Below are 13442 nucleotides of genomic sequence, written 5' to 3'. Positions count from 1 at the left end.
TTATTTGAATTTTATTCTGATGAAGTAACTTTATTTTATCTTTAAAAAAAAAAAACATGAAAACAAATCTGAGTCAAAGGAAACATCTGTTTCTAAAAGCAGTTTAAAATAAAGGGAAAAGTAAAAACATCTGCATTTCCAATGAACAAAATAAAGAAATGCAAGTTGGAAGAAACTGATAAATCAATCTTGACAGCTGTGGAAATGCTCTACTCATTTGTCCCCATTTTTTCCCCCTCCAGTTTGACCATAAATTAGCCACACCCTTTTGAAATTGAAACTACCAAGTGGGATACAAAATGAATTCTATCCCTTTTGAGGCTTCTTTTTATTCGATGTAAATCAATCTCTTTTGTTTTTTATTAGATATTAATTGCTATTTTTTTTTATTATTTGAAAGCTAGTTTTTATTTTTAAATTGTATTTAGTTGTTAGCTTGTTTTTTAATCATTAGTTGTTAGCTTATTAAAAATATATATTGTTATTTCTATAATATAGATAATTATTTTAATTAATGAAATGTCTTAAGATGGGACATTTTTAAATTCACCCCATCATAATCTACGATCAAAACCGAACTAAATTTATTGTAATTAATTAATTTTCGGAAATTAACAGTATAATTGGATTATCGTAATATATGGGCGCCATATTGGAATTTCCGAAAGCGATCCGAAATTCGGCAAATTCATTTAAAAAATAAGAAAGAAAAACGTTACCAGAGTAAACATTACGAATTAGGTTCGTTATTTTGGAAAATTTTCGCTAAACATCTGATTTTGAATAAATCCACCATGATCAAAAAAATCTCACTTGTGGGATGGGATAAAAAAATTCTACATATAGGCCGCATCGGCGTACAGGCCGCGCATCATGACAGCCCAACTTTTAAACACGTATAGGCCGCGGCCTATTTGCCGGAAATTACTGTACTAATCTTTGAGCCTGACATTGGTGTTCAATTCACAGCCTGGCTCAAACATTTCGAAAAACTAACTGTTGATGCTAAATTAAATGACGATTGGAAGGTTAAAAATTTTCAAAAATTCATTAAAGGTTCAGCTTTGAAATTGTATATTAATAATTGCCTTAATTGTAATTCATATCAGGAAATTGTTGAAATTTTTCAAGAACATTATTTTTCACCTCCCTTTGGCTTTAACGATTTTCAAAATGTTAAATTTTCTGGCCAAGCTAAAGACCTAAATTCATATTTTACTGAAAAGGTAGAGTTAGGTCGAAAAAAAAATTTAAGCAATGCCCCCTGACCCCCTACTGGCACTGCCCTTGCTTTTAGGATTTTTGTTGCGTCTTCACAGACAGGTATACATTTAATTTGTTGAAGAATTATTCTTCAGTTTGCTTGCTCCTGTCCCATATTGGATATGCATTAGTTAAACCTAGCTAAAATTTCTGCCCAAACTTCTCTAAATGATATCGTGTCTCATAATTTTGGCACCCTGTAATTTATGTAATTATGAATTATTATTAGTTGCAGTTTAAAAAGAGAACTGCCAACTATTTTGATAAGTTTATCAAATGTATAACTTTCTGTAGCTATGCATTTAACATAAATAACAAAAAATAACTAAAACCAGGCAAACAATATCCAAATCACTACATTATTCCGATTAAAAGGTACAATTGTGTATGGATTGAGGGCATCAAACTATGCCAATCTATTAAGAATACTTGCCTAATTGTATACTGTTTACACTGAATTTAAATTTATCTTACTTTTTTGTGGTTATGGCAAAGCACATTTCTTGATGACAGAATCATCAACTGTAACAATCATTCTGATATTTATCAATTTGCATTTTGTATGGGTTTCTAATAAGCATTTTTCAGCTTATTTTTTTATATAACTTTTTGTGATATTTATATTATTTATAAATGAATTTTGAGTATAAATACTGCAGTAATTTAAAACAGCTTTTGCCTTTGCCATATCATTCCAAGGATGAACTGCTAAAGGTATTTTTACAAAACCAATGTTAAAGAAAGGATTTCTTAAATTTATTACTGACTGAAGTTTATTTACTACTATATGCTAACATAATTTGAGCTAGCTGTTGCATCAGGATATACCTATTCACCTTTTAAACTACTTTAACTTGAGAAACAACTGAATGATTTGCTATTATTTTATTACTTTCAAGAATAAAATCTGTCTGTTTTTTCATCGAAGCATAAGAGAAGGCACTTGTGCCTCCTAGAATTTCAATAAATAGAAAGCTATGTATTTTTTTATTTTTAAAAATTTCATTTTGTTCATTTTTCCATAATGATGAGCCATATTGAATCCGCTCAGACTCAGAAACAGAAGGCAAAAGTGTATTATCAAATTTAATGCAATGATAAATTAGTAATATGCTTGCTAGGTAATAAAATACTAGAACCTTTTTTTATTTTTTAAAATAGAAATGTTAAGAATTTAAGTTGTATGTGAAAATCTTATGGATTAGTAGCATTAAATAAAATATTTTATTAATTTATGAAAATGTCTCTGCACTTATGCATAAATAATTTTTGGAATAACATCAAATATTTTGTTACAATTAACAAAAATATATTTATTAAATAATTTAACATATATATTTTTGTTAGTTGCAGCTCCAGAGATGATTTTCATTTTAGTCTTTTATTATTTTTTGAAGTCTTTAATTTCCTCTCTTGATACAAAGGAGATAGTTTTTTTTTTCTTTGTTGCATATGAACAAAAACTCATAAGCCAGTTATGGAACTTGTATTTAACAAAAGGTGAATTAAGCCAGTTCCCAGTTTTTTAATTATTATATTTTTATAATTAAGTTTAACACATTAATTGTCATTCACAAATTAGCACACAGTTGGAAAATTATAAGGACTGTAAATGATAGAGCATAAATGAATCAGCTTGATTTCGCAGAGGTTCTACACACAAGGATTTACCCTGGAAGCAAGCAACTAGCAGAGATACCAGCTTACCAGAACTACAATAATAAATCGAATGTTAACAAAATTAAAATTAGTGCAATTTTAGGATGTTTTTAGTACTTAATTTTATATAGATATATACCTAATATTAATAACATTAATCACAAACTTACTATTAAATAAAAAAATATCACTAAAGTATTCCTTTTTTTCCAAATATTCAGTGCAAACTCAACAAAATTTCATAATTCTTGGTAGTCCAGAAAAAAACTTATTGTTAACACTGTAATTTTTATCACTCAATAGTAACATCGTAATCTATATTACGAAATTGTAAAAATTGCAGATAAATCACAATAGTTAACACCTCTCACTGATTGATATCATCTTATACATCTTAAATAAGCCTTAGAAGACATCTTGAATAAACAAATATAGATGATCAATATCTTGAATGAGTTTACTAGTCTATAATAAAGAATGTAAAATAAAATATATTACCCTGGGAAGATTAGGAAGTTCAAAGACATCAGTAAGATGCAAATAAAACCAAGAGCGATGATGATGGCAATAACAAAATGATACTAAATGATGACCATGACTTAGACCAAGACCATTTTTCAATCCACACTTATTTACAATCAAAGTTTTGCTTTCAGAAGAAATTGAAGGATAACTCCATGCCCATAAAATATCATTGTTTGTATCTTTCTCTAAAAAAAAAAAAGTGTTTAAATGAAACATACAAATATAAAGATAAAATGAGAAATTCTCCCATAATATTGAATTATTGCTAGTACCTTAAGTCACCATTTTCATATCGAGTCTTAACTGAATTTTGTGCAGAACCTACCTACTTTCTCTTAATGTAGGTAGATTTTTCTCTATAATATTTAATGGAATGAAACTATTTAAGAAAATTTTTATTCAAATTCAAGTAACTAACCAACAAGATGATTAATCAAATATTGCAATATTCCTATATCAAATAATATTTTTTTTACTTAAATGCACATCATGGTTAATTTCACTGTGGAAATTCACGAGCAGTTGCTTATTATGAATGCTATGTTCCTTCATGCTACCTACAGCTCATTTTTTTCAGCAATTATTAATCTTGATTAATATTTTTAAGGCATACATTTTTCAAGAGAAACATCAGAAGATAAAATTTCCTGCGGCTGCTATGATCAGGGTTGTGGAGTAAGAGTTAGGCAAATTTGCGGGTAAAAGGAGCTTTAGTTATGAAGTCGCTAAAAATACATACACTCTGACTCCAGTTTTTGTTGGGTAGTTTGAATTCGAAATTTTAAAAAAATCGTTGGATGACTAATAAATTAAGGGATGAAAAAAAAAAAATGAAATTTCGCTACAAATGAAATTAATTCTAAAACAACTGGAGTATTCAAATCAGGACAGTCAGACTGCAGACATTGCAATTGAGTCTATCATTCTCTTCAAATGAGGAATTAGATTTTGAGAAATATTTAGATAATATTGATAAGGCTAAGGCAATGCAAATGAAAATAAAGAGCCAAGACCCTTTAGATACATACATAAAAAAATACAAACAAAATTTGTACACAGCTCTTGAAGAAATAAAGAAGTATGATCACTCTTGAAAGACACCTTCTTTAGAACTTAAACAAATTTATCCTAAAAAGTTAAAAGAAGTAGCCCTAACAGTAACAGCTCTCAAGGTAGTGTAAAATTACTATTCTCCGCTCTGAAGAAACAGATCTATGGTCCTCTATCAAAGAAGATCTTGATAAAGCTATACTGTTTCTAAAAAATTAGTCAAGTCAGTTTTTATTACTTAATAAATGCTTATAATATAAATAATTTGTTATGCAATTTTTTTTCTGTAGCATCTATTACTTCTTTTACATTTAAAAGAAGAAGAAAAAAAAGCTAAAACATGTGGGTATATGTTTGCATATATATGAGGAAATCAGAGTCTTTAAACTTCTAGGAGTTGGAGTTGGTCATTTTCTCTATCAACTCCACAGCCCAGGTGATGTTAGTGAGGTAAAGTCACTAACCTGATACCCTTGCAAAACACAAAATTGTGATTTGTACAATTAGCTCTAGAGGTACAATGAAAATTGCAAAAATGAAGAAATTACATAAAGAGGCTAAACTTTCAAAAAAAAATTTATACTGAATAAAAATATTATGAAATGCAATTTTTTCAGATCCCATAACTCAAATAAATTTAGAGAAAAAGTAAAAGGGTGCAAAAATTGACTTAGTTCCTAGGCACTAATAATCAAGAGTCACAATTCTGATTCACAAGGATTGAAATTCTAAATTTCTTACTCTTTATTTATACATAATTAGGAAATATTGAACTTTTTTAAACATAGTGTGATTTTTGGGTTAAAAAAAATAGTTTGTTATTCCTGAGTTTGCAATTACAATCAAACACTCATGTTCACCAGATTTAAACTATAATTTTTTTATGATCTTTAATACAAGAATTAACAGGGAAATAGCTAACTATTGTGCAACATATTTATTATGAATTTTCAATAAATAAAATATGCAACATATATAAATAAAGGTTGATTGATATACATCTGAAGATTTATAGTGTTTTTATGGAACAATAAGTATGAAATTGAGAAGATTTCCATACCAGTACCTAAACCAAAGTAATTGCCAAATTTCAGTGACCTCTGGGCAACATTATGCTAGAAACTAAAAAAAAAAAGAAGAAAAAAAAACCATCATAGAAGGGAACTAACTATAAGGGTGTAACTCATAGACCAATGGCGAAATTAACATCCCCGCTGCATGTGGTACCATTAGGATTGAGGGCACATTCTTTAGAAAAAATAACAATATGAAAGACAATAAAAATAACTTTTTCATTTATATATTAGGAGTGCATAACCTTTTTGAGTGAAGGGCTACTTGCAAAGCAGGTTGAATAACAAAGGGCTGCATGCATACTTAGACATGTTGAGGGCAAATAGGACCATTTTTATAATAAACATTAATGTTCTAAGCACTAAATTTCTTTAATCAGTAAAATTGGTAACATATTTACAGAAAACTAAATGCTTTTAATCATTAGAATTTATTCAAAAATGAGAAAACTGATACTTTTTTAAAAACTTTTTCCCTTTTTATCAAAAACTGATGTATCAAAAAATATATGTAAAGTAAAATTGGGGAAAAGAATTTTTTTTAACATATCACACGATACAAAAGCTCATTTTAAAATAAATTTTAACAAAAAGGAAAAAAAAATATATCCACAGAATAAAAGTATAAGAAAAAAATACATATTTTAATGAGTAATATAAATTCAAATTATAAAATAAGATTCCATATTGGCTTGTTATTATACTTCAAATATTAATTCTATTTTCTGAATTATTAAAAGTTTTATAAATTTTAAATGAGAAATGCTTTCTTTTTCATTTTTTTCTAAAAAAAAATCAGCTGCACTGCAAAAAATTTAAAACTAAACTACAAACAGTGAGCAGCTTAAAAATTCCTGTTTTTTTCCACTTTTCGAATATTTCATGTCGCAATAGCATTTTATTAAAATATCGGAATTCTAAATACCATGTGGAAATGCATGGCTAACTGGCGAAGAAATGGTGGAAAATAATTTGGATTGAATATCCACCAAATTTGTTTACACCATGTTTTTTCGTCGGCATGCATTTCCACGTGGTATTTAGAATTCCAATATTTCAAAGCAATGTTATTGCAACATGAGATTTTCAAAGGATTTTTATTCTCCAGAATTATTATATAAGAACGTATATTATATAACATAGTTTTTACTTCCTTTTTCAAAAGATCCCTTTCACGTGCATCCGAAGGAAAAGAAATGCTCATCATTTTTCGATTCTTATTTAAGAATACAAAAATTCGATAATGACTGGTTTCAGCTAGAATTTCAATTAGAAAATACAGGGTTATTCTTAATTCCCTCCGGGCAGGAACTGGACTATCGCATTAATGTATGCCGTGTGACCAAGGTTTCACACATAGAACATCTGTAATGTATGTAAGTAAAACTTGAATAGTTTCAAAATAATTTCATATATTTCTTTTTTTCATATTCGTCTTCTTTCTTTTTACTATAACGCTTTGAAACCCCGGAGGGAATTATGAATAACCCTGTATAAGGGGGGGGGGATCCGAATTTGAGAAAGTTAAAAAGAAAACATGCTCTTTCATTCATATTTATATATACTTTTCAAGTACACCATACTTTACATGTATTAATAAAATTTGACTATGAGTGGGGATTTTATTACAAATTCAGATTTGTGGTAAAATAATGTCCTACTTTTTTGTTTTAATTTGGTTGAAATAAAATGGATCCACTATTTTTTTTTAAAAAAATTAAGCACATGAAAATTTTAAATCACACACTTGAGTTCCATTGTAAATATATGTAGTGTTTTGATAAATTTTTTTGGCAATTATTTCTAAAAATTTCTGTTTTGTTTTTTAAAAATCTCAATGTCTTTCATTGCTCAGTTATTATTTATATTCTCGTGAATTTTTGAAGTATACCGTTATTACTACTAATGCGAAATTCGAATCGGGGGTTAAAGAAATCATTCTTTGACAAGCTTGTTTAGTGCTAATATTCTCGTTAATTCAAGCAATTTTTCTAACACTCTTATTATTGCTACGCATTTTCACATTTAAAAAAAAAACATATCCTGATGTTTTTAATACAATTTAATTATATGTGAAACTCAAATAAATAATTAATATTAATGTGAGGATTTTATCATTTCTTGACTATTTATTGCTGATGGTACCGAATAACACATGTTTTTAAAATTCTGGTTAAATCTCAGTTAATATTATTTCTGCACATAAAATTTTAATTGTGCATTTCAATAATCACTTTTTGACACGCTCACTTTATGCCAATACTGTCGCAAATCCAAGCTTTATTTCGATTGTTTGTATTTTCGGCAGTTATAGATATTGATTTTCACATGATTTTTAAATATATATTTCTGGCAATATGAGAAATTCGAATCACGCATATGAATATTTAAGTTCTAAAGCAATATTCTATTGCTTTTTTTGTGTGGGGGGGGGCATTTATTGCTACACAGTTTTTAAAATGCCATATTTTTAATACAATATAATTTATTACAACAACCGAATCTCGATACGAAACACGCATTTAGTTACCCCTTTTTAGGAAGTCGAATTCCCATAATTTCATTGCTGATTTTTTTCAGAAGTTACTGTTATGAATTTCACAATTTTTAATTTTTTTATGTGATGATTTATGAAATGCAAAAATGGAAATAATTAGTGAGTTTTCCTCCTATAAAATGTGAGAATATCACCCATGTTAATATAATTAAAAAAAATGACTTTTAGTTTACAATGTTTCTGTTACATTAAATTAGTAACATGTATATTTATTATTATTAAAAGTATCTTGCATAAAGATAGTGCTAGAAAGCCAAAAAAATTCTGCCACAGGGCATACAATAACTGGTTATGGTATGTTTAGTGTTAAGATAAATATCATATCAAAGTGGTATGTGTATATGTTTCAACAGAGTACCATTTCTAGATTTTGCCTTTTCATTGTAATTGCTATTAATTAATGACCTTAAATTAAAATAAAATTAATGAGTATAATTAATCTAATATCCCATCACTGCATCTTTTGTATATTGTAAGTTTAAATTCTTTGTAGTAAGTCTAAGATAGGACACACTTATAAATCTTACAGAGGAGCACCTTAGACTATGAAAGCTATTGTCATAAAAAGCCCTTTTACACCTTTTACACATAAGTAGGCACCGAAAGGTATTGATACAGAAATATGCCCTATTTGTTAACACCTCTCTTGTTCTCAAGTGCCTCAGGATTTCAAGCTGCGTAAAAGTTAAACTATGAAAGTATGTGGAAGAAATAATTTATAATTTCAAATTTGCTTAAGAACTAAAATTAAAACAAGTGAAAAAAGAATTCTCAAAACAATAGTAAAGAAAAAGAGTATTTTTATGCTTTCAGTAAGGCATAAAGTATGGTAATTTCTTAGTATCTGTAATAACATAAGTTGCATATTTATAAAAGATTTTCATTCGTTCAAAATTACACTCTTAAGAAAGGTAAATTTAATATAAGTCGATGTTGAATACAGAATCATTCAATTAACTAGAAAATTAAAGCATTAAACAATAAGTGGAAAAAAGTACAATAAATGATTTGACACCATACAACAAGCACTTTCACGCCAAATTTGGCTGTCTAATTTGATAGAAAAATTCATATATAACTCGAAATATATAGAATTTTTATTTTAAAATTATGCACTTTATATAATTTTAATAAATCAAATTATTTTGATACGAAATTTAGAGAAAACTATTCACTATTTTTAAGATTCATTTTTAAGTATTTCTGAATTTTTTAGATAAGTTAACAACAATAATAAGAATATTTCAAAAAGAGGAGTTCAAAAAACCTATAATGCTAGCAGAAACAAGCTCAGACAAACAAGCCATAAAATTAAATTTAATTAAATCAAAATTTTTCGATCTCAGACCAAATAACGCGCTATAAACAAAAGTAAAACTAAACAAAAATCTAGCAGAAGACAATTGAGTTTCTAAGTCAAAGTGACAGTTAAGTAGATTATGAATATCAAGCACTGAGACATCATCTGAATGAGATTTACTTAGAGACTATTCACACTACATGCTATGAAGTCACGCGCTTGTGAATTTGCAGATTCGAATGAGAGCCTGATTGGTGAAATGTATTCACCCTCTAAAAACTTGTATTGCTCGCATCTCCGAATTCGTTTATGCGACTTTTTCGCATGCAGCGTGAATGGCCCTATAAGCGATCACATGTAAATGTGACAAAAGCTTGTGCGAGCATGTGATATTTAAAAATAAGATCATTTCTGCGAGCATGACACAAAGCTTTTGGATTCAGCACCAAATTTTTCGATCAATGTGATTGCCCAGGATTTAGAGAATTGAACTCCAGTCAGGAAGAGCCGGGTGAGATTCTCGACTCTGCTAAGACACACCAAATACATGCTCGTAAAATCTGAGGAATCGAAAGTTCTGCTGTCTGTCACGGAGTAGTTTCATGGGTATAAGGATCCGCCGAAAATTTCCTTCCCCTACATATTTGTGTCTAAATTGAGGAAGTGGCCTCACAAATGGAATCTCCTCTGCATAGGATCCAAATTGTGATGGTATGTCTACGGATCCCCCCCCCCCCAGGGTGCTTTCCAGTCTCTTACCAATAGCTCATAATACAGCTCTAGTGCTACGTAAGTAATATACGATCGTTTAAATTTCACAGTGGCCGGTTCATGTTAATGATCCAGAATGACATCACTACGTGTGGAAGTGAAGTGGAATGTATTTTTGACGTTTACTTGACAACAGATTTCGTTTTTACGTGTGCTCATGACTTACTTTTCTTGTAAATGTTTATGTAATATCAATATTAAGTTTTATTTCATTAACCTTTACTCAAATAGAAATTATCATTAAATTGAGTGAATTGTAAATAGCATTTTTATTTTGAAAAATTTTAATAATTAAAAGAAATATTTAATTTGTCGTATGAATTTTATGTTTTAACATTTCTGACAGAAACAAAACAAAATACTGTTTGAAGTCACGATAGTTATATTTATTTCCTATGTAAAACCCTATCCCCAGCAGTACTTTTACTATTCTTCTTGCCATCAGCGTTTTTTCGAAAATTCAGTTAATTGCATTCTTGTTTTCTAATGCACAGCCATTTATTTTATTTAAATTGAATTTTTTGAAATATAATACTAAAAAATACATTTCAGAAAATCAGTAATAAATTATTAAACAGAAATAAAGAAAATCAGAAACAAATATATTTAAAATTTTCATCAATTTCCAGAAATCGCATCCGCTCTAGCTGAGACATATCATTTCCCTTCCTACACGCAGTGATGTCATTTTTGACCAAATCGTGATCACTTAAGGGGCCGTTCAAAAAGTACGTACATCCCGAAGGGGGGGGAGGGGATTTGCTATTATGTACGGTTTTGTACGATGGGGAGGGGGGGAGGTATTATAGAAAGTACGTACTTTATAAACATACACCAAATTTAAATTTGACTTTATCCTACACACTCCTTAAGTAAATATTTAATTTTATTTAAAACATAATTATTTTAATTTTTATGAAAAAGGGGGGTAGACTAATAAAATGTACGTACTCTAAGGGGGGGGGAGTAAGACCTTATGTACGGTAATGTACGAAGGGGGGGGAGGGGTTTGAAATTTCTCCATTTTTGTGTACGTACTTTTTGAACGGCCCCTAAATCACTTACAAATTTAATCGCTCGTAAATAACGAAACTGCATACTACCAAATTTCCTCTACTTTTGAAGTGTTCTGTTTAATGGTTAACGGTTCTTAATCGCTTTATTGTTTATATTTCGATTTATTCAATTCAAAACTTTCACCTGAATTTATTATTCTTTATTTAATAATGTCACGCAGTGGGTAAATTGTAAAGACACGGCTCTTAGCAGAACATCGAAGTCAAGCTTCACTGGCCGCAATCAGTAAGCCGATGGGTGTTCATTATGATCCGCCTGCGTAGGGACTGAGGGTGCATGGTATGAGTCGTCGTTAAACTGTTCCGCTTTAAAGTTTTCGACTTCGTGCGCAGATCCTCGGGTTACCAAAGCGAGGAAGAGATCCCGGGGGTCAATCTCGAGTCATCAAAATGCTTGCCTAAAATGATGGGACAGAAAGTGTTACAATGGTGGGAGAAGAAGGAAGTAAAAACATTGTTTTTTCATAATTTTGGAAACTAATAAAAACCCTAGCAACAATTTTACCTTGGCCCCGGTTGAGCTCAAAATTGGCTCAATATGGGTACTATATAAACCTGCAAAGAGAGACCAATGTTGGGATGTCTAGATTTTCTAGTATTGGTCCTATATAAGGCCAATATTGGTCCTCATGGGGTCTACATAGGGCCTATATTGGCTGAAAAATGAATATAAAATATCGGGTGAATACTACCATGCTTTATTGATTGTCGATATTGGTTGTAAAGAGGCTATAAAATATCGGGTGAATAATAAAATTCTATATAGAGCAAAATATCGGAAAATAACAGCCCTTTGAACCTACATTGAGCTAAGATTCGTGGATATTGGTCTAATAATGGCCCAAGTAAATTCGTTGCTAGGGAAGTGATGCCGAAATCAAAAAGAAAACCTAGATCTCCTATTTTTATTTTACTCGTAATTTATTAAGGAAGTTTATATTCAGTATCTTCTGGAGAATATTTCCTGATTATTTTTAAATATTTTTTTTGAAGTATTTCTTGCATTGAATGATACTTTTGAATGCGGAGTGAGAATTTAAGACTGGGTGTAATTTTACGGAATTGCCCACATATGCCAAGAAATATTTATACAATGTGTTTTTAATGAAAATAATTTTGCCAAAATCAAATACAAAAATTTGAGAATTGTCATCTGCAGACGCTTTATGAATTATTTATATTTTTTCGCAGAGCGGTATATATAAAATTGAAAATTTATGAATCAACAAAAGAACTACAAAATCAACAAAAAGAACTTTGAATATTTTGGGAAGAGAGGGCTTTTGAATTTTTATGATAATACATTATAAAAATGCATATGCTTCATAAATAAACAAGATCTAATTTTTCTATAAGATGTTTATTTTTTCTAAACTTATTTTTTTAAAACAAAGGGAATTATTTAATGAAAAAAATAATTGTTATTATGGTACTGCTGTAATAGATAGTTATAAATTACATATTATAACCTCATTGTTATTTTGTTTTCATCTTACTTTAATTATAAGAAACAAATATAATATATAAATAAAGGACATTTTATATTAATCCTTTTGAAAGCAGTTTAACAGTTTTTTTTCAAGTACAATTTATAACTACAAAAATATGTCTATAGTAGTAACAAAATCAAAATATGTTTGTATAGTTATAAAATGGTGCATAATATAAAAGAAATGTAATTTTTTTTTCAAATAATTTTTATTTTAAATCCATTCTTTTAATGAAGAAAAAAAATGGAAATCTGAAATAAAATGCAAAATAGATTTAAAAGTAAGAAACAATAAAAAATTTTGTGTCCGAGATGCTGTGGAAGGGTGTGCTTAGAAATCGAAGGAAGTTTAATAAATATTAATAAATGAAATTAAAAAATGCAAACTAAGGTCGAAATAAATTGCACAACTCTTTTTATCCTCAATTTTTAAACAGAAGAATTATTGCAATTTGAGTTTAAATTATTAATTTAAAATTAAAATTGTGTGTGAATAATATTTCTGTGACTTAAGAGCAAGAAAAATCAGTGTGAACAATTAACTATATGTTCCTTAATGTAGCCATTCAGTAAATAAATAAATAAATAAATATATTGAAAAATAAATTAATCTGGTAAAAATAAATAAATTGAACTTTTATGAGTGGTTAAACCTTAAATCTATCTTTTAATGAATGGA

The 13442-nt window shown here is 28.8% G+C and overlaps 1 protein-coding gene across 1 annotated transcript in view; it reads right to left on the bottom strand.

Annotated features, from left to right (window-relative positions):
- Window positions 1-9529, bottom strand: part of LOC107448574 (DENN domain-containing protein 10) — a 27436-nt gene extending 17907 nt beyond the window's left edge. The window contains exons 1-2 of the mRNA XM_016063830.3: window positions 9395-9529; window positions 3421-3632 (exon numbers count right to left, since the gene is read on the bottom strand). Coding sequence (XP_015919316.1) covers window positions 3421-3632; window positions 9395-9434 — 252 coding nt within the window. The 5' untranslated portion in view covers window positions 9435-9529. The remainder of the gene's footprint in view (window positions 1-3420; window positions 3633-9394) is intronic.
- Window positions 9530-13442: the final 3913 nt, after the last annotated feature.

Source organism: Parasteatoda tepidariorum, chromosome X1 (assembly GCF_043381705.1).
Source record: "Parasteatoda tepidariorum isolate YZ-2023 chromosome X1, CAS_Ptep_4.0, whole genome shotgun sequence".
NCBI lineage: Eukaryota > Metazoa > Arthropoda > Arachnida > Araneae > Theridiidae > Parasteatoda > Parasteatoda tepidariorum.
Note: the sequence above shows the minus strand (reverse complement) of the source record. Positions and strands in the feature narration are given on the sequence as shown.